Source organism: Peromyscus leucopus, chromosome 12, assembly GCF_004664715.2.
Source record: "Peromyscus leucopus breed LL Stock chromosome 12, UCI_PerLeu_2.1, whole genome shotgun sequence".
Lineage (NCBI taxonomy): Eukaryota > Metazoa > Chordata > Mammalia > Rodentia > Cricetidae > Peromyscus > Peromyscus leucopus.
The window spans coordinates 67,398,092-67,419,863 of record NC_051073.1 but is presented as its reverse complement, the minus strand read 5'-3'; the positions used below and the strand labels follow the sequence as shown (position 1 = coordinate 67,419,863).

Here is a 21,772-nt window from a genome sequence, read left to right as displayed (position 1 = left end):
AGAATGTTACAAATAACTCTTTAAGTTTGAAAATACTTTGAAAAAGATGCTGTTTTTTAAAAATATGAAACATGGAAAAGAGTAAAAAGAAAATGAACCAAAACTTCCATGTACGTCTTAGTAAATACAAGCCTTACCAAATTGTGTCACTTATTTCTTGATAGTGATGTTGAAGGGAGTCTTAGGATGAACTGCAGTTGAATGGTTAATGTATGAGAAAAGACTTGAGAACTGTATGCATTCATAATCTCCCCCTGAGCCCTGAGTAAAGGTGGACTGAGCAGCTCCTCAGAGACTATTCGAGACTGCTTGCATATACTGCCATGATATCTTTACAAAGCGAGCGGCCCCCCTTTTTTTCATTCTAGATTTTGAAAGGAAATGAGGCATTTCCAGTCTTCAGTATCGAATTAGTTTAATAAAATAAAAAACAGCAAAACATTGACCGACTCCACATTAATTCCACTTAAAATCGCTTTGAGGCCTTTATTTTACACTTAAGCATTCTCTTTTTTAATTATTCAGTAAAACTCCATTTTTCTGAATACGTAATTCCTGAGACAGTTTCTAAACTAGTGGTATCAGGTACAAACTACAATTAGACTAGATGATAGCTCAAAATTCAACCCAAGAACAAATGGTAAAATAATATCATTTCTGATTAAGCCCATCATCCACAGTGTCTGAGCTGTCAAAAGAATTTCTTTTATTTAAATATCATGTTCTAAAGTTCTCATTTTGAAATTTAAACTTACTCTAAATGAAGAAAGGGTCCCATAATAATCCAGGTATCTCAAGGTAGAACTTGCCGAAAGCTGATTCACAGCTTCCGACATACTAATTTATGAAAGGCACTCCAATCTACCGAGTTCTGTTTTCCTAAATTAGACCACATTGGAAGCAGCTGCTTTGACTGAAAACTAGTGGGAAATATCAGAAAGGCGTGGCAAGGAAAATCCCTTTTATCTGCTATGTCATGTATTTCTGAGTTTGGGGAAATGCTAGGATACGCAGCCCCACAGTTTCCTCACTGCTTATTTATTTGCTCATATGTTTTCTGCCCATATTTGCTGCTTCATTGAGATTCTTCTCATCCTCCCTGGCCTGGCTCAAATGCCACACTTCGAATATAGGGGCTGTGGTTAAATACCTAAGAGACAAGATAAAGAGATTGGGTGAGACAAAAGCTCAGGGAATCCCAGTCAGTTTAAAGCCATTGTAAGGAGCCAGGGATCTTTGCCACCATTTTTATAGGAAAGTAATAGGATATTGAGTAGGTTTTTTCTTTAAATTATGATCAGATAATTGAGAGAGGAGACACACCTGATAGAAGACTTCACACTACTCTGAGTCATAACAAGCCCCTAAACTATGAAAAGGAAGATGAGAAAAAAAAAAAAGATAAGTGGGTCATTTGTTAGCTCTAAATTTCAGCTTCCTGAAAATTCTCCACATTGATTTCCATAGTGGCTGCACCAGTTTGCAATTCCACAAATGGTAAACAAGGGTTGCCTTTCCTCACATCCTCACAAGCTTTTGTTGTCAGCTGTGTTCATGATCTTAGCTATCCTGACTGGAAAAAGATGAAATCTCAAAGAAGTTTGAATTTGCATTTCCCTGATTGCTGAGGATATTGAACACTTTTAAAGATATTTCTCAGAAATTTCAATCTTTTCCTCTGAGAACTCTCTGTTCAGATTCACAGCCCATTTTTATGTTTTTTTTTTTAACTCTTGTTTTTTGAGCTCTTAGTATATTCTAAATATTAATCCTCTATCAGGTGTGTACCTCACAAAGAGTCTCTCTGGGCTTTCTCATCACTCAATTTATTATTTCCTTTGCTGTAGGGAAGCTTTTTAGTTTTATGAGGTCCCATTTGTCAACTATTGACCTGTGATCCTCAGCAAAACCCCTTTCCTACACCTATATTTCATAGGATACTGCATATTTTTTTCTTCTAGCAGTTTCAGCATTTTGGGTTTCTCAATAGGAGGGAACTCATGCCTAATATTGTAAACCTAGCCAGTTACTCCTTACTGGGAAGATGTGGACCCTAAAAGACAACTACTGCCACTTTTCCAAACCAGCAGAATTCCCAACTACATTCAAAGTATCTATCCATATATCTACAGGTAAGCATAGCTCTCGTCCCTAATCAAAGAAGCTTCTTTTTGCAGCATAGGGGAGACCATCATAGAAACCCACAACTGGTCAAAATGCAGAGAGCAATTGACTATGGGAAGGCCCATCCCTAACTGATACATCTACAACATGACTGATATACATAAGCCACAGGGAACATCACAGAAGAATGGGTAGAAAGACGGTAAAAGTCGGTGGACCAGGATTGCTGCTGTGAGACAGTATCTTCTATATATGACAGAGAGATGCACCCGTTCAACCTTAACAATATGGTCATCTAAAAAGGACCTGTGCCATGACAACATGAGTTGACGTTCCATCCTGGGTGGAGGAAATCTCACATAAATCCATAGATAAAGAGCTATAGGCTGCCAAGCAAAGGAGACTCTTCTCAAGGAACAAGTTCCCTGGTGGGATATCTAACCCCAGAGTGCTCATCCCTAAACATATACATGTAGGAGCAATGCGAAGTGGCCCTAGTAGGTGGTGTTTATGTGTGTGCGTATGTGTGTGTGTGTGTGTGTGAGAGAGAGAGAGAGAGAGAGAGAGAGAGAGAGAGATGATAGATAGATAGATAGATAGATAGATAGATAGATGATAGATAGATAGATAGATAGATAGATAGATAGATAGATAGAAGAATGAATCTCAGTTAAGTCATGAATTTAAAAGAGAGTCAGGGGACAAGAAAGAAGTTGGAGGGAGAAAAACATTGGGTAGAGATGATGTAAATATAGTACTCATACATGTCATTCTCAAAAAATATAAAATAAATGTTAATAATATGGAACCAAGGTTGTCAACTATGTGACATATGACTGTACTTGAATCATCTCACTATCCATTGTAGTTCCTGGAAAGTCCTTAATTAGTACCTGGTGAATGAACAAGAGTAAAACACCAACAAGACAAGACCTATGAATATGAGTGGGGAAAATGAGACAGACGGATCAGAGAAAGTGGGGCTCATAACTTGGAAGACAAAAGAAGTTGGTGACAGAAAACTGACATGTTTTCTAATGTCATTCATTAAGACAGATAACTGAAAACACAAAGTAGATTGGGGCCTGGAGGAAAATCACAATTTCAAAATGAGGCAAGCTGTATTTGGGTGGCTAGTGGGAAAACTATAGAAAGTTATGCAGGGTACAGTCAGGTGTGAATAAGAAGCTCAGACATAGACAGGTAACGAGTGAGCTAATGCCAAGAGTAACCACAGCAGAGAAAAGAGAAAAGGGACACACAAAAAGTGGGAAATACCTTTGTCAAGACGATTACTCAACAACATTAATATTCACAAAGACAACCCAGGTTTCACAGACAACTGTCTACAAACTCAAAAACTCTGAGAAATAATTAGCTTGAATAATGATGTACTAGATAGAGTAATGATTCACAGAGTAACTTGGAGAAAGTGAGGAACTTCTCTGGAAGTGGGTCTGAGTGATAAATAGGGTTTTGCAGAAACCCAAGGAAGACAAAGAAAGCTACCATTTGGAAATTAGCAGAACGTGTATCTTTTCGTTACATTAATTCGCTGACTATAAAGTACAATTGTGAGCAGCACTATGCTCAGAACTCTTGGAAAACTAAACACAGCAAGGCCTTCAAGCACATAGCTCCCACGCTGTGAATTCTACCTGTGAATGTGCCGGAATCAATTCAGATGAGGTCTAGACCAACTGGAGACCTAATTTAGAAAGCCTGCAAAAACCTCTTATGAAAATCCAAAGAGTTTGGCTAACATTAAAAAATAATAAAATCCCTACTGTGAAATTATAAAGTTCTCTTCTCAAACCACATTATAAACAGCAGTTCCGAGGACAGCTAACCAAATATTACTGTGCAGAAGAATAAAGTGATCACCTAAAAGCCTTATACAAATTCTAAGTGCTAATCCCAACTGACAATATTTTGAGGTTATCAGACCAAGCATGGGTTACTGTATTTGATTCCAAGCAACACTGTCTATAATGGTATTGACAAACTGGGGTGTTTCTAAACTGGTAGCTAATCAAGGTCAATATACCTCCTATATACAATGGAATCTCAAGTAATTTTGGTCCAAATTTATGGTAGGTGTCCTAATCCTCAGACTAGAAAAACAAGGATAAAAAGTGTAAATCTCTCTCTTAGCCTTCAAACTTGCTAATTATATGCCTCTATAAAGGGGCAGGGCCACAGGATGAAAGCCACAAGAGGGGAAACAAGGAAGAGAGTTAGACTAGAGGCCATAAAGATACAAAATAAAGATAGAGAGTTTTGGGATACACCATGATTTTTGTTTTAAGATACCTAAAACCTTGGCATTCAGTGTTGTCCGTAGACCATGTTAAAATCCTGATTGGGTTTCAGTGAGTCTGGAGTAGTTTTAGGATGTCCTTGAAGGTACTGTGGCATGCTGACAACACTGAATGTCTTGCATGCATGTTAAAGTTTGGATAACCAATGTGTGTATGTGGGGGGGACTCTTCTGTGGGGAAAACTATTTCTTCTGCTCTCAGCATTCTTTGATAGCTTGTGGTTCTTTGTCTAGGGTTGAGACCCCATGAGATTCTCCCCTTCCAAATTAGCATGTCTATTGGTGTTGTCTCTGTTGAGGTTTTCTTTAAGCAACCATGTTCTTGAGACTTCATGGGTGTAGCTTCTCAGCCCTGAAATTATATACATACTTTACATGGACTGAGAGGGGTGTGTGTGTGTGTGTGTGTGGTGTGTGTGGTGTGTGTGTGTGTGTGTGTGTGTGAGAGAGAGAGAGAAAGAGAGAGAGAGAGAGAGAGAGAGAGAGAGAGAGAGAGAGCTAAAGAGCTAGAGCATGTTAACATCAAACTTTAACAGAGCAAGGGAATGGTTGGAGAGTGGAAGTGAAAGGGAAAATAGTATAACCATATTTTAGCTTCAAACATATTAAGGAATTTTTTTTAAGTTTGAAATCACTAATCTACAGAACTATTATACATAAAAGAGAAATAAACAGCACTTTTTTCTTTCTAATCCTCCCTCCAAAAAAAAAAAAAAAAAACCTAAGAAGTTCCTTAGAGAACCCTTTGTGTTAACACTGGAGGTGGGGTAATCAATAGAGTTGACAACATAGGCTATAGTTGACTGCTGGTCACAATAAGATTCCTGACTCGTGACTATTAAAGTAGAAAGCTGTTCCATGAATGATACTAGCAGTGTTCTAGCTCACGGCTTCCTTAAGAAAAAAAAAAAGCTTATGTCTTGTCCATTGATTCCTTCTTCAGTAGTGGGTAGATTATAAATAATAGTAGATATTTGTCAAGTAGCTGAGAATGTAAATGAGTGAAAGAGGTGCAGATTTGGGGGCAATCTGATGTCCTCTAAAGTAGGCTATATCCCTGAGACTACAATCATATGAGTGGCAGATCGCATTGCTTTGAATTGCACCTAGGTGTGGGAAAAAAAAATTGATCAGAAAAGTTTTACTCAAATTTCTCAAAAAATAGCAGCACTGATGAAAGTGTTGCTGAGCGTTGTTGAGTGTCTTCTCTTCCAGACTACCTGTATTTATCTAGTTTCATTAGGCTTATGTCATTTTCAAGATTATTTATTCAATATATCATGACAGTCTCTTATAAAAAGAGCCCTTCTTAAGCAATAGTTATAGTGGACTTGTGCTAGGCTTCAAGTTCAGAAAGTAGGCTAAACTTTTTTTTTTTTTTTTTTTTTTTTGGCAATGTAACATAACATGGTCAGTGACTCAAAAGAAAGAAAGTGAAAGTTCAAATACCAGTAAAGTTTCCAAGAACAGATGACAGAGGGTAGTATATACAAACTCATGGAAACTAAATATCACTGTAAGGAGTATTTTAATTAAAATCATTTCCACATCCTCTAGTAGAGGAGCACAATCAATTTTCACCAACTGTCTAAAATATTAGATGTTATGAAACTCAGAGGATGCCAGCCAGTAAACGCTCTTCCTGTAACTAGAGATGAAAAATGTGCCTAAGGGGAGATCCTAAGGCCTGGGATATCTTGAGACTTGATAACTAAGGAATGAGTTATCTCTCCAGTACTATTCCATTTCATATGGTACATTGTACTTTGCCATATTTCCAATGTCTAGTTTAAATCTGTCTTAAATATGATATTTCTTGAATGGGTGAGAGTATTCAACAGGTAGGGTACTTACTACCAAGGCTGATGACCTAAGTCAACCCCCAAAACCTATATGATGAAAGTCAAGAATGACTGATTGCCCAAAGTTGTCCTCTGACCTCACTACATACATAGCTTGCCTCCCCACACAATAATAAGTATTTTTAAATGAAATGTAACATTATAAACTAAATTATTCAGAAATTCTTTAACTGCATTGCATCAATGGTTCCATTTCTGTCTGCTTTATTGTTAACATCTCATTATTTTCATTAATCACTCCAGTTTTGAGGTCCAAGCAAGTCTATCTTGAATGGTTAGTGAAATACTACAAAGTAAAAGTAAAATCGCAAGAGAAAATTTTCAAAAATTAATTATTGCATGATCAATTGCATGATCATTATATTAATGTAGTTAAGAAAAATATAGATAGGAAAGCAATTAAAAATATTTGCTAAATTTTGCACTTCCACTTAGTATGCATAGAAACTCTTACAAAACATTATGTTAAATCTATTGTTAAACTATTTTCTTAAAACTGATACAGAGATATCTTAGAATCCTCTATGAGTAGTCTCCTAGTTAGCTTCAGCTAGAGTGAATAGTTATCTGATAGTCTTCACTGGGGAATTCCTTTGATCATGTTATACTGTAGGAATATATTTGAGGCATTTTTTAAATTTTTTTTAATTGCTATGGAAAGACCCAGGCCACTGTGAGTGGTACCACCCCTAGGCAGGGGGTCCTGAGCTGTAGAATAAAGCTAACTGAATAGAAACAAGGGACCAAGTGAGTAAGTACATCCTTCCATGGTTTCTTCTTCAGTTCCTGCTTCCAGGTTCCTGCTTGGCTTCCCTCATAGATGAACTACAAAAAATTAGCTAAAATAAACATTTCCCTACTAAAATTGGCTCGGGCCAGTGTTTTAGCACAACAACAGAAAAGCAAAGTAGAAAAGGTATTCCTAGCAGAAGTGTACATCAAGAATGATAAAGCTGAATCTCAGAATCCCTTTCATTCTAACTGAGAAAACTGCCTGGGCTGCAGAAGACAAAGGACAAGGTCAATGGGGCTCATTCTTGCAGCAGTGTTGACTTAAGACTAAATTAAAACATCCATTCAAATCTCTACAGGTGATGAAATAAATCCAGAAGACTGTGGCATATCAACAGCTTTAAAAAGAAGGGACTAAACAAGAAGAAAGCCAATAGAGGAAAAGAGTGTTGACAGAAGGCAACTTTTAATTAGAACTAATCAATATTTTATTCCCCCACCACTTACAATTTCACCCAGTAAAGGGAGACCAGAGTGAATGCATTTCCTCGGGAGTATTTAACACCAAAATGACTTGCTGATCTCAAATGTAAATGTAAGGGCCAGACTGGACTAAAATTGAAATCAATAACAAAGGCTATTCCTCATTAACCCAACATTAAGAAACCAAAGTCGGTCAAAATAAAAATGAGCCCTTTTCTAAATTGCCTATGCTAGTAATCTCTCAGTTCCTGGGTCAAATACATAAGACAGTGTAGTGATATTCCTTCTTTATCCATGCAGAAGCTGCCCCATCCATAAGTAGTTACTCTGTTTGATAAAAGGGAAGTGTGTAAAATAACCAAGCAAAGCAGGAATATGGCAAGTAACCATTAGGATTGAGTTGGGGAAGAAGGGAAGACATAGGGACCTATGCACTTATTTAATAGCTACATATCAAATGAAAATGTGTCGATGATATTTTGCTATTTTAATATTAAATTAAGAAAAATAAGTATTAGCCTAAAGTAGCGATTTCAAGTCTTGCCCAAGATTTTCCTGTTTATGGAGAAATTTCCTTAAAACTTAACTAGTACTGATTCTATGAGCACACCAGTCATTAACAGAACCAATTTTGTTTGGATGGGGTATTTCTGACCACCTTCTAAGGAGAGAGTTTGATATGATAGAGTGTGAGTTACCATCCAGGAACTCACACTCCAGAGGTAGAAACAGTCCTTACACAATAATTACAAAATAAAACAGAATGAACTGCAAATAAGATGGGTACAAAGCCTGGGCAGGAAGTGATTCATGCCACCTGGGAGGAACGCAGAAGTTCTGGCAGGAGCGAGGGGAGCTGAGCAGAGATGGAAATAATGGCAACGCTGCTGCAGCAAGGTGGATAAAGGCCAGGGAAAGGTGTCTGGATAAATAGAGGATGGGCGTGGAAGTTAACTGTACCCCTACAGAGAAAACAAACAACAATAAACTCAAGGACTGAAACAGATGGATGAAGAAAATGTTCCATGACGGGGAAGAAGATGCAGTCGGCTCAAGAGGTTCGTGGCGCCAGTGGAGAAAGACTTGATAATGCATGTTGATGGAGCTGTATGCTCAGCTACGCATGCATCTTAAAAGGACAGGTTGTGACTACACATTAAATAATTGCCTTTGAAATATAGGCATTCAAGAAGAAACTTTGTAGAAGAACACAGTGAACGTACAACCTAGGATGCAGGAGTGTTAATGCAGGGCTGGAGTTAATGAATCTCCATCGTACGTCACTTGCTAGAAAGGACTTTCTCATTAGTTCTATATGCCCATTCGCTAATACATGGCACACAGAAACTCAGCAAGTGTTTGGAAAATAAGTTGATTATCACTGTTTAAGAACAGTTCCTCTAACAACTACATATATTTCAGCACCAGCATCAAGCAAAAGCCCAAGAGATAGCTGTGGTATTGCAAGGAGGTATAGAATTTGGGTGAATCTCAATCTCTTTCTTTACCTTTTTTTATTTGTGCTTCCTAATTCACCCGTGACTCTCTCATGAGGTGAATGGGTTGACTGCAATAAATTCTGATGTTTTACAATTTAAAGGGACAAAAACTTTAAATCCTATTCCAGGCTGGGTAGACATGCCAAGACTTGGGCCACAAATAGGAATCCTCAAAGATACAATGGATATACCATGGCCTGAGGCAAAAGTTCTAACCAAAGTGCCATTTCCAACACAGACTTTCCCATCAGAAGTTCAGATGCCTGCCTGGAATCCAATAATGGACCAAGGTGTGTGACAGCTCCCGCTCTCCAGACCCCACAGGTATACCCCTCAGCTCAAGAGAGGCCCGCTGCAAGTTGTGGGATGTGGGGGCAGAAAGACACATGTGCCTTCCAACTCCTTGTCTGAGCAAATGCTGCAGAGGATAACAGCCCAGGACCTTGCAAGAAAAGACAGGTGTAGCCGAGAGGTGAATGATTAGAAACACTCTCTACTTTACAAGAGGAAAATAAATCTCTAATCTCTCAGAGAAATGCCCTGTGTATATAGGGCTATGGCCATAGCTTCCTTTCCTAGAACTAGAAGATTCAGGGTGATCTGTAGTGGTAATCTAATTGTACTGAAATGTGATTTTGATTGTATGTTAATAAATAAAGTTGTCCGGGGGTCAGAGCTATTAGGCCATAGCAGAGTGTGGCGGTGGTGCACACGCTTTAATCCATAGATCTCTGTGTGTTCAGGATACAGCCAGCATTGGAGACATATACCTTTAAGACTAGGGGCTGTACATTCAGACAGTGACGAGGCAGTCACGTGTTTGGGTTTACAACCAATGAGAAGGCAGAACAACATACTATAAAAAAAAAAACGAACAGACAGGAAGTACCCCTCTTTCGGGAAGCTGGGACACCGCAGGCAGAAGGGTGAGATTTTAGCTCTGAGCTCTGACTTCGCTTTCTCTTTTGCATTGTTTCTGTGTTTCTTATTTAATAAGACGGTTGGTTACATCTATAGTGATCACTCATGTACCATTTCTCCCTTATTCATGACTGCACTTTGGCTGCAAAAATCCAGCCCAGTTTCCTTGAACAACAAAACATGACGGCAACAATTCTATTTCTGTCCATGAGAGACATGGGTTTCCTTAGAACCTGAGGTTCTCTTTATTTCTCAATATTCTGTTTTTATTCAGACATAGAAAAACTTTCTTACACCTCCCTGGAGTGATTTTTGCGTCCTTTAAAAAAAAAACCTAACACCATTGAATCGATATTCTGTGGGTAGAACAGGTAGAGAGCTGTTTGTCCTTAAATGGAATCAACTCCTATTCTCACCAGGCAATTTGTATATGGACCTGATACTTAAATTTGGGTACTTAAATTTTGTCCCTTCTCCTCTATTGTGTAAATACATTCTGACCAGAGGCCACTGTAAGGTTATCTGGCTCATCATTGAATCCCTTAAATTAAAATACAATACTTATGTGACAAATGCAATAAAGTTAAAATCTTTTCTGGAAATTTTCATCTGTTTTTATTCCTCTTTATAACAACTTATATAAGATCCCAGGTTTTCTCTAGTGAATCTTGCCTGTGCTTCATTTCAATCCCATTTGGCCTTAGCTTATAAAACATAGCAAACACTGTAGCACATTAGATTTCATTCCAAATCCTCAATGAGACTGAAGAGGCCCAAAGTGAAGTCAAAACAAATAAAGACCAATATTTTAGACAGAGATATCTTTGCTAGTAAATCACCAGTAATTAAAGCAAGGGATGCACAAAAACGGCACCCTAATAAAAATAGGTTCTGTCCTTCCTAATAAGCAGGGAGCAGACTCATGGTTGATGGCTCCAGTCACGAGTGGTTTTTCTCCTATGGAGAAAAGAGCTAGAGTTAATGGTTTTCCAGGCAAACAGATCTTTAGCTATGCTTCTTGTTTTCAAGGAAGAAAACCAAGGTTTATTTCCAGCTCTAACAGAGCAGAATGGACAAGAGATTATGGAAAACAAACCTAAATTGAAATCTAGAATCCAACCAGTCCTGCAAGATTGGAGGCCCTGACTTGGAGGGCCTTGCTATACTAATGTGGGAAGTGGAGACACTAGCTGAAGACCGCCTCTTCACTGAGCAGGCTGTAGAGATGTCTCACTGGTTCAGGAAACAGTTTCTGTTCTTACAAAAGATGGGGCTTGGTCCCACATGATAGCTTACAACTACCTATAACTCCAGTTCCAGAGGATCCAAGTCCTCTTCTGGCCTCCGTAGGCTCCTACACACATGTGGTACATTTTACACACATTTAGTCTGCACATATACACTTAAAATAAAATAAATAAATACTCTTTAAAAAAAACAAAGAACTGTTCATAAACTCCAACTAAGAGACATTAATCTACCTGTGGCTAGAAGCAGGATGTCTGAGAGACATAAATTCTACACACTAACCAATTGCAAATAATAGACAAATAAGTAGCCATTGCAAAGAACATCTTTTCGATGTTGTTTGACTATGTATAGATCAATGAACTTAGTCCACATTCACTTATGTAACTTTATATTCTAAACTGTTAGTGAGAAGTGAAATTTGGAAGAATTTTGGAAATCATTCTAATGCCTGGCTTCACTGGAGGCAGCTTAATTCTCAAACCCTTTTGGGTTCAGTTTCTTGCCTTACATTGTTATAGTTGAAAGTGTATCGTGATAAGCTGGTCTTGCTCCAAAACATGGTTACAAAAGTAGGGCATCATGTGATTGTATTTATCAAATAGTCCCTGGGGAAACCCAGGGAACATTCAAGACCCAATCGGAGCCCCCCCAAAAAAGAGGGGGTTTGCAAATAATGGGATTGCTCTAAGAACTTTTGCCCTTGTAGACGGGGAGACTTTTCAAGATATCCAGGAGCTCTCTACAGCACTCTGATAACCATTGGCCTTGACTCAAATCCTAACTGCCTTTCCACTCATGACCCTCTGTGTCCATTCTCTTCTCCAAGACCAGAGTGCCCATTCTAAAATGCAAATCACATCCTATCACTTCCTGGCCCTTCTTTGGATCCTGGATGAAAACACAGTCTTTCCTGGGTTTTCAAGGCCTTGCTGTGCTTCCTGCATCAGCCTCTCCTGGGCTCTCACTGCTCTATTTTTCTTCCGGGTCTCCCAAGGAACTGAGTAAGGTTGCCCTCCTCTGCCTTGAGCGCTCTTGGACCTCCACCCCTTTCTGCTTTTCTCATCGTTTAGAACACAGCTTAGACAAACTCTTCAGGAGAGAGACATGACCTAAGGAAACACCAGAGAGAATAAAATCTCCATTTCACAGTCAGCAAACTGAGGCTCCAAGGGATTAATACGCATCTTTAATGTTCTTAAAAATGACATCCAGAATTCATATTGACCTCACACTCTACAGTTCATCTGTTGAATGGTTCTGCTATCCGTTAAATAGTAACCACAATGAAGAAAGATTAAAAAGACTAAATGAATAATCCTGCAAGGCTCTGTTGAATTTACTATTAGCCACATGCCTCTGGAAAACATCTGAGAAACTTTTGAAACAGGTGTTTATGTTTACACTCAAGAAAGTCTGCCCACTGGGCCCAAGTCTCCCGGTGGATCCTCTGGTGCTCGCAGAGGCATTGGTTGGTGTCTCTGAGGCTCCTGGCATACAAAGGGAATCCCAGCCAGGAACCCGGCCCACAGCAAGACAGCCTTGGGATGCCTCCTCAGCACAGAGGATCCCCATCAGCTTTTCCACTTCTCTCTTCTTCCTTGGGGACCTTAGACCACACACAGGGCACAGAGCAAAGAAACCAGGCAACCATGCTCTATGTTTCTTGATCCCTGACTGAGATCCCTCCCCACAGTAGTTTTCCAACTTCAAAACAAGTTATTCAGAAGTAGAACCTCTTAGCTTGGTGGGGTAGCAGATAAAAACAATGGGGCTTAGTGATAACCTAAGTCTCTTTCTGATTACAGTAGGTGGAACCAGTCTCTCCAGTATGTAGAGTTTAGTGTTCTCTGTTTTATATGATGGAGAGAATACCTCAGTGCATTGCTAAAAAGATTAAAAGAGGGAAGGAAGTTGTGGAGAAACTGTAAACCCCAAGTCATTTAAGTTATTATTAAAATGTTTTTTATAGTGTCAGGCATGGTGGCTCACACTTTTAATCCCAGCACTAGGAAGGCAGAGATGGGCAGATCTCTGTGAGTTCGAGGACAGTCAGAGCTACATAGTAAAACCCTGTCTTAAAAAAAGTTTTATTATTCGGGTTATTTTAAAAGCATCTGACAGCAAAGGCTCCTTCTCCCCCAGACTCTCAGGTGATGGCTTTGGAAGCTGAGCCCTGTAGACACAGTGCTTCTTCCTCTTGAGAAGAAAAGTTCCATAGATCCACAGGTAAGCCATTAGCTAAAGGCCAAAGGTGTTATAAAGGATGGCCACCTGTCTAAGAAGGCTGTGCTGCTAGGCCTCATACAGACAGTAATAATCCCACAGGGACACAGTGATAGCAAGCACCCCTTAAGATGAAGCTCTGGAGGAACAGACAAGAACAATCAATCATGATTCAGACCATCACAGAAATGTCAATACGTAAAGACCTGTTCACTAGGAATAGAACAATATAATACTGTGCTACCAAACCTGGGAGGATTTCTAGAAACCCAGATTTATGAGACAAAACCCTTATTTCTAAAGGTCTAAAAATATTCCTAGTGCTTTCTCAACTACAAAGACTGCCTCATTTCCTGCAAATTGTTTTCCTAATTCTGTTCAAGAATATCAACTTCATTAGAAAGTTAAAGACTTAATCCTGTGTGAGGGCTTGATGAGCTCTCTGTGGGAAGAAAGAAATCAGAGATCACAGTAGCTACTGTTTTACAATGTCCTTAAGGTGGGGATATCAATTGCTGGTGAGAAAGTCCTGCTGTAGAGAAACGTGATTTATAAAACAGTAAACATCACTTTAAACTCCAAGGTGTTTGCTAAAAGGAAAACTTGGTTCACTGGGGTTCGCGGCTGGGTGGTCGTATGTCTTTAACAAACATCAAACCAAATATCATCTGACTAGACTGATTTTGTATTTCAGACATAAGTCATTTAAAAGAATGCAATAAAGGCATTTGCTATAAATGTAAAATCTCATGTGTCAGACCATAAGTACTTTAATTTGTAAAAATCTACTTTCCATTCCATAGACCCCAGGAGTAAGCATTCTTTTGAATCTTAAAGACTTTATTTTTTTGTGAGGCTTTCTTCCTTCGCATGAAAAGATATTTTTAGACATTTTGGCAAGTTTGATAGTAACATGTTGAATGAGTATGCTGCTACATGCTATTTTAAACATCTGCCAAAGGAAGCTGGAAGAACACTGAAGTATCATAAACAACTATAATTTTTTTTTGAGAGAGAAAAAAAGGCTCAGAAAAATAAGAAAGAAAATCAACAAAATTTGGTAAAATTATAATCACTTCTCTGATTTAGTTTATTGCAGATGTAATTATACTACATCATTTTTAAAAGGGAAATGGTGTAGAAAGCAGAGTGCTTTAATTAGGAAAAGCGTTTCATGTGTTTTAGGTGAAGGATTTTTCCTCTTTGGTGATTCTGTTTAATAGCTTAAGGGAAGGGACTAAATTATACAGAGAAGCAATAACAAAAGTAAAATGCACAGATTTGACTTAAATCACACAGATTTTAGGCTTATCTAGTTACTCTGTACTTTCCAGAGAGGATCTCATTTGCAAAATGAGGATGACCCTGGATAATTCCCAAGCACCTTGTCCACTCTGACAGACAGCAATTCCACTAGTACCTTTCTTTTCTTGATGGGGACAACTCCCAGTGACCATTGAGTCACATGTGAAATATTTGAGACTGACTGCCCCTCTTTAAAATAAAACAAATGATGGACAAAATAACCCGAGTCTAGGGGCCGACTGAAAGCCGAATGAATTAGTGCAGTGAATTAGGTAGCACCCACATTTAAGTAAATACAGGAGTCAGTTTGGCTCACACCGGTACTTCACACAAAAGGAGTGTCTCAGGTAATGACCATCACACTTCTCCATTAGAAAGTGAGAGAACAGAAATGTTCTAAAGGCTTTTTCATGGTTCAATAGCCTCAGACAGCAGCATGGCAGCTCAGGGTCTCCAACATTTCATTTTCAAAGAACTACAACCCACACAGTGACGAAGTCATTAACAAGACCTGAGCTAGTTACAGGATTTCACTCACTTCTACTTCAATGATGCATGCTGGCTAGAGGTGATGGTAGTTTCAGAGCTAAATTGCCTTTGCTAGCTTTTACTAAGAGTGACCTCCTCCACACTACACACTCTAATTGTAAAATAATATAATCCTACTATTACTACCAATAACATTTAAAAAACAGAAAATTATTTCCATCAGTTGAGAGGAGACACCTAACTTCCCTGCTACCTTTTCCTCTGTTATACTGTAAATAGAGCAAACAAACAAACAAACAAAAACTGGAGTGAATTTACTTCCAGTCCCAATTTTGCCATACTCCAGTTGTGTAATATCACAGATTTTTTTTTTTTAATTGCCATGGCCCTTGAATTTCTCATCTCTTCAAATCAGGATCTTGCTGCACAATCCCCGAGTACTCCAGCACAGTATGCTCCAGAGATGACAATCTCAAAACAGAGATGCACTCTTTGGCCCTGTGATGCTCTGCCTTGCCAGTTCCCACATCTTCATTTTGTACTTCTGTGCTTTGCAAAACAGAGCCTGGTACCCTGGTGATTTCTAGATTCCTGGTGTGTCTGTGAGGCTCCAGCATTTTTCAGACTAGAACTTGGTGAGCTAAGAAAGGAGACTGAGAGATGCTCAATGTGTCTGCCCTGAAATCAGAACCACAACCATGCCCTTTCCCATTAAACACCCAGTTGAGACCTCGGGCCTCAGCTGAGCTCTCCTAGAAAGTCTGACCACTGGAGTGTGTGTCACAGAGGTAGAAGCTCACAGTGGAGCTCAATCCCTTACTGAGGCAAGTTTTTCCCCTTCGCCACTTTCCCATTTCTGACTCAGTTTGCAATTCAGAACGCCCGTGACTTGGAGCATGAATGGTTTTGAAAAAGAACTCAAGTATTGGGTGACTATGAGACCAAAGCACTTACAACATGGAAAACAGAACCCCTCTTCGGTGTTGAGCAACTTCCCCTGACTCCACTCAAGATTCCTCTGTGGCACTGAAATGTAGAAGGTGCTAACTCTCTATAAATAGTCTCATCTCATGCTATGTGAATCATGGTTGCTGACATAAAATCAACAGATTAATTATTTGACTTTGTTAGTAACAATAATAGCACAACTATCATCTTCCCCAAAAGCTCTTCCACACACACGACACTCCCGTTCTTCTGAGCTAAGCAGGCTTTGCAACAATCCGAAGTCTTTGGTGAACAAATTCACTCCTGGTGTCCTTATACTAGAAATGTCTTAGCAATTCCTACCATCTTTCTGCTGGGTTATCATGTGATACTTTAGCTAAAGGAAGTCACCAGTCAGGATCCTCAAGATGAGAACTCAGTGTGTAAACAGGAGAAGCAGATTAAATAAGCACCAAGGGAAACAATAAGCCCAGAGTATCCCTAGTTTCTAATAAGACATTAAGGAAATGGCCTCAGGAAACAATACACAATCCTTCTTTCCCAAGCAAAAAAAAAAAAAAAAAAAAAAAAAAAAAAAAAAAAAAAAAAAAAAAGGAAAGCCGTGTAAACTGTTCATGTTCATCTACAAATCAACTTCCACAAAGATGAGTGAGTTTATCTCATCCATTCACAGTTATGACCAACACATTGCTTTTATTATCTTGTTAGCTGAGAAGGCTGAGTAGAATCAGCTCATAAATATCACATAAGTATCCCAGCTACAGGGCAACTCCACTCCAGAGACTGAGTATATGAGTCACATTGCATTTAGAGCCTTGAAGTCCCTTGCAGACCACGTTAAGTCCTGAGAGCAAGGTTCCAAAGGATCCCTGTACAAGAAAATGAGGGATTTATACAGTTCTTTAAACTGAATATTCAATATGCGGAGATAATTCTGCTTTTCCCTTCAGTCTTCACTTTACCAAACATACAGGCCACATTAACCCGATGTAAGATGGAAAGACTTCGGCAAGTGCTGAATCGGAACCATCATGGATTTTGTTTACTCTTGAAACCTACCACTTTACGGACATCAGAGAGTGTGGAAATGAGACACCAATGGGATGATGAATATCACAAAAAGACAATGAAAGCCAAAGCAATGTACCCTCCCTCCCACAGCTTACTCTGGAAACCTCGACTTATTCTGAGCACCACTTCGAATCTAACCTACACACTACATTTGTGGAACTCAAGAAGAGTGTGTGAGTCGCTAACAGGATAAAGTAGTCAACTCATCACTGGGCAGGGTCCCTTTTCAGCCCATCCTTCCTTTGGCTATCAGTACTGAGGGTGCTGTAGATTGCACCTGACTCTGTGACCACACCCTGGTCTCTCAAGGAGTGACACTGTCCTGGCTTATGGTGGGACTCGTCCCCTAGACACTGAAGGTGTTCAGTTTTCCTTCTGTAAATAGAGGCATATGAGGAACCATTTGGACCCAAGGCTGCAGAGAAGCAGGGTCAACTTCAGAAAGGTTGTGCCACAGTGATGTCTGAGAAGACTTTTCTTTACACTCTCTGGGAGCAAACTGCAGATATCATATGGTTGGCTTGGTTGCTCAAGAGTGTTAGTGAGCAGAGAATGGCAATGGGACAGAAAGTTTTAAGAAGAGCCTGTGGTAACTATCAACTGGTTGGAAAGGGGCCCTACTAGAAGGAAGCACAAGAGCACGTGAGAAAATGCAAAGTTGGGAAACTGGGATGTTTAAAAAGGCAAAATACCATGTGCTTGTTGAAGACAAAGAAAATCAAAGTAACATTAAGTTCATCTGGTATCCATTATAATTCGTAATCCTCTGCCGTGTGTGGTTATGGGGAATCTAAGGAACTTTATTCATCTTCGAGTTTCTCCATAGATAGTATGATGACTCTCTAGGTAGGTGGATGGATGGGTAGGACAATGGGTGGTAAATAAACAAATAAATGAATCAATGAACAAACCAGTCACTGCCCTCCAGGACGTTACAAAATCTCGGAATCTAGGTGCATCCATACAAGTGGCCCTCATACTAGTTAAACTGTGGACTGATGAAAGCAGGAAGTCTTTTGAAGGAAAATATGGGACAAGCTATTAACTGACGCAGGGTTGTTGAAAGAGGGTGGGCCAGCATGGAAGAAAGGAATTCTGACTCCCTTCCATGAGCAATTCCCAGAAGCTTTTAAGAAAGGGGATAGATGGGTGTCAGCCTCTGGGGAGCTACTGACCTGGTCTCCGCCTCACCGGCCTCTTGCGGCCACTGCAGAAGCGCACTTTGCTGAACACCCCGAGGACGTGCCTCTCGCACAGGGAGCGCCCGTCTTTGCTGGGGCTGGAGCGGCGCTTGGAGGCCGACACCCGGTCGCTGTTGGACTCCCTCGCCTGCCGCTTCTGCCGGATTAAGGAGCTGGCTATCGCTGCAGCCATAGCTGCTCAGTGCGGGCCGGAGGCCCCGGGCTCCACTGAGTCCTCGGTTCGTACTCCGCTCCGCCGGGATGAGGGAAGGACCTCAGGGGGCCTGGAGGGATAGGGCAGGCGCGGGGAGGCAGTGCTAATATTTGAGGAGGTTGCAGTATCGAAAACCTGGAGCCCACAAGGTTAGTCGGAGTCTGGGCAGTGGCAACAAAACGTGTGAAAATCCAGATGTAAACTTCCTCAACCCCTGGCGTCGGGGGCGGGGCGGTCCCAGGCCTTCTCACGAAGTAGACGTTTGCACCCCAAACTTGCACCCCCAAGGCGATCCACGTCCAAAGGACAGTGAGGAGTTTGGTCACACTGCGTTCAGGGTACCGAGTGGAAAGGGGGGAAAGATGTCCAAAATAACAAGCCGTGCCCCTGTTGGAGAGGCGCAAGCGTTGTAAGGTGTCCAAAGTATGCCTACACATACATACATAGAAAACCCGTTTACAAAGCAGAGTCTGGACCGAGGAGAGAAGCGTGTCCCCGGTTTAAAAAAAAAAAAAAAAAGAAAGAAAGAAAGAAAAGAAAAGAAAAGAAAATACTAAAAAGTGAATAAAACGTTCCTTTAGAAAACGAGCCACCAACCGCGTCAGAGAAGAGAGGAAGGCAGCAATTCAACTCCCTGTGGCCCGCGGTTCTGGAGATTAGGAGGTCCGTCCCAGCTGGGTGAGGTCTACGGAATGCATCGCACCGGCTGCGGTTCTCCAGGGGCCGGCCTCCCCACTTCTGGAATTCCAAGAGGCGAGAAGTGGGAGCGGTTAGCTAGACTCGGGGTAGGGGCGCGGGGCGGGGGCAGCTGTTTCCAGCTGCGGTGAGTGCGCCTCTCCTCCAGCAGCACTGCAAAGAAAGCGGGAGACGAGGGAGGGGGAGGACAAGCCGGAGGGAGGGAGATCCTCGAGGGCCAAGCACCCTGGGGATCCGCGGGGTCCCGAGAGCGGGCGCTCTCGCTCTCTCTCTGCCCGCGTTCCGGCACGAGACGGGCACAGTTGGTGATTATTTAGGGAATCCTAAATCTGGAATGACTCAGTAGTTTACAGAAGCCCCTCCAAAGGTAGAGCTGCCGAAGGTGTCCTCCTCAGCTCGGCGCCCACACGCCTTTCACCGGAGCTCCCCGCCACCGTGCGCCCGGGCCGCCGCACCGAGGAGCCGGTCTCCTGCACAGGCTGCGAGCGAGCCGGGCAGCAAGGGACGGGCGCCCTGGCGGGCTCGGGATCAGGTCATCGCCGCGCCGCCCGGACCCCAGGCTCGCACGCCCCAGCGGTCGGCAGCTCCCGGCCGCAGCTCAGAGAGGGGTTACCCGGCCGACGCTGGGCCGCTCGCTCGGTCCCGCGCTGCCCATCCCGGCGGCGGTGGAAGGAAATGACCGCGCGCTGCGAGCCCCCGCGCGTCCGCTCGGGTGGGGCGGGGGCTGGTTGAGGGCGACGTCGGCTCGCGGCGGCTGCGGCTCCGGGTCGCAGCTGCCCACCATGGTCTGGCGCCCGGGCGCAGGCAGGGTCCCTAGGCCGCCCTGGGCGACGGCGGGAGGCGGCGGCTGCGCGCGCCACCTGGGCACCCCCGGCCGGGCGCGGACTCAGGGGCCGGGGACGGGAGGCAGGTGCTGGCGGCCACCAACTCGCTCAACTTGCTGCGCCGGTGGCGGCTGGGAGCCGCGGGATCGCGGGGCGCCCCCCGCCGCCTCCCCTGGACCGGGAGGGGGCGCTCAGGGCGGAGTCCCATTCATGGGCAGAGGCTCCTGGGCGCCGCCGCGGGCTATCTCCGCGAGCGCTAGCTCCGCAGGAAACTCCCGGCAGAGGCGACTGTCGCCGAGACAGCCCGGTGCGACTAGGAGCCCGAGTTGCTCCAGCTCCTGGAGAGCAGGAAAGCGTCCTAGTGGGGCTGAATTGGGGGCTGGGCTGGCGGAGCGCTGGAAAGCGTGGCGCTTGGGTCCTGCTCCCTTTCCTCGCGCCCTCTGCTCCCAGACTCTCTCCTTCCTCCCCCCCCTCCACACCCGTCTCCCCCCTCTCTGTCTTCTGTCTCTCCCCTTTTCTCCTCTCTACGCAATCCTACGTGATTGAGGTTTGGATGAGAAATTCTCAGAGGCAGAGTGAGGGAACTGCAGCCTGGGTCTGCTGTGTCCGGTCCCTCCCCCAAGAGAAAAACACCTCCACCGGCTTGTTGAAGGACCCTGGGTGACCAAAGAAGGGGACGGTGCAGGGAGCAGGGAAATGAAATCTGCCTACTCTCTAGTGACCATGTAGCATTCTTCCTTCAGGAAAAAAAAAGTGGACACTGGAGAAAGTAGCCATGACCTCCTGGTTACCCAAATTTGCCTCCCCCCTCTCCCTGCCCCCACCACATTTTGGATCAGCAAACTGTGTTTCCATCTCTTTGGAACCTAGATTTCTTGTTTCTGTCGGGAAAGCTGCAAAGCAGATTCAAATGCCTAGAAAGGTCTCCGTAGGCAACCTGCCTTGAGGGTTAATAGAAGTGGGATGATAGATTGATGTGAACAAGGACAGTGAACAACAGCATTGGAGTGCACTCTTGTCTCCAGAAATGTTTGCCCTGCTCCTGAAAGAGAAACCCGAGCCATCCAAGGAAACACAGCCTTAGAGATCCTGGAAACCTGTATTCCTCCTTGGTGCAGGCTATGGTCTGTCTGGGAGTGCCCCTTAGTCACCTTTCCATCTTCTCTCCCACTAGTCTTCCAAGAGCCCCACTCTCTCTTCATTCAGCAGATCATTTGCGAGCAGAGACAGACATTTTCCTAAGAGGTTGGGAAAGATACCAGCCCTGAACACGGCTGAAAAATGGGCCCAGACTCAAGAGGGACCCAGGAACTGTCTAAATGTGGGTACAAATCTGCTGGCTTACCAGAGATTCCCTTGGGCCATGAGAAGGACAGAGGTGCTTGAGTCTGACAGCGATCTGGTGTGTGGCCTTCCTGACTGCTGCCCAGGCAAAGCAAAGACTGGCAGACAGGGTCTGGTGTGACTGGGAGTTGAGAGGAGTACTAAGTAGGTAAGGTGTGGGAGGAGGGAGCTTCCAAGGGTCAATGGGGGAGAACATAAAACCCTTGCAGCAGCTCTGTTTGGCTGGGTGGGGAATGATAGATTCGTTCCTGGAATTTGAACAACACAGATCAAGACAGGTGAAAA

At 42.6% G+C, this 21,772-nt stretch overlaps 1 protein-coding gene across 4 annotated transcripts in view; it reads right to left on the bottom strand.

The window, feature by feature from the left end:
* Nucleotides 1-21,772, bottom strand: part of Fgf12 (fibroblast growth factor 12) — a 533,778-nt gene that overhangs the window by 239,663 nt on the left and 272,343 nt on the right. The window contains exon 1 of one of the 4 annotated variants that reach the window (XM_028890063.2): nucleotides 18,404-20,595. The exons of the other annotated variants lie outside the window; for them this stretch is intronic. Within the exon in view, the coding sequence (XP_028745896.1) occupies nucleotides 18,404-18,602 (199 nt within the window). The 5' untranslated portion in view covers nucleotides 18,603-20,595. Of the gene's footprint in view, nucleotides 1-18,403; nucleotides 20,596-21,772 lie in introns of those variants that run through there. 4 annotated transcript variants of the gene reach the window in all.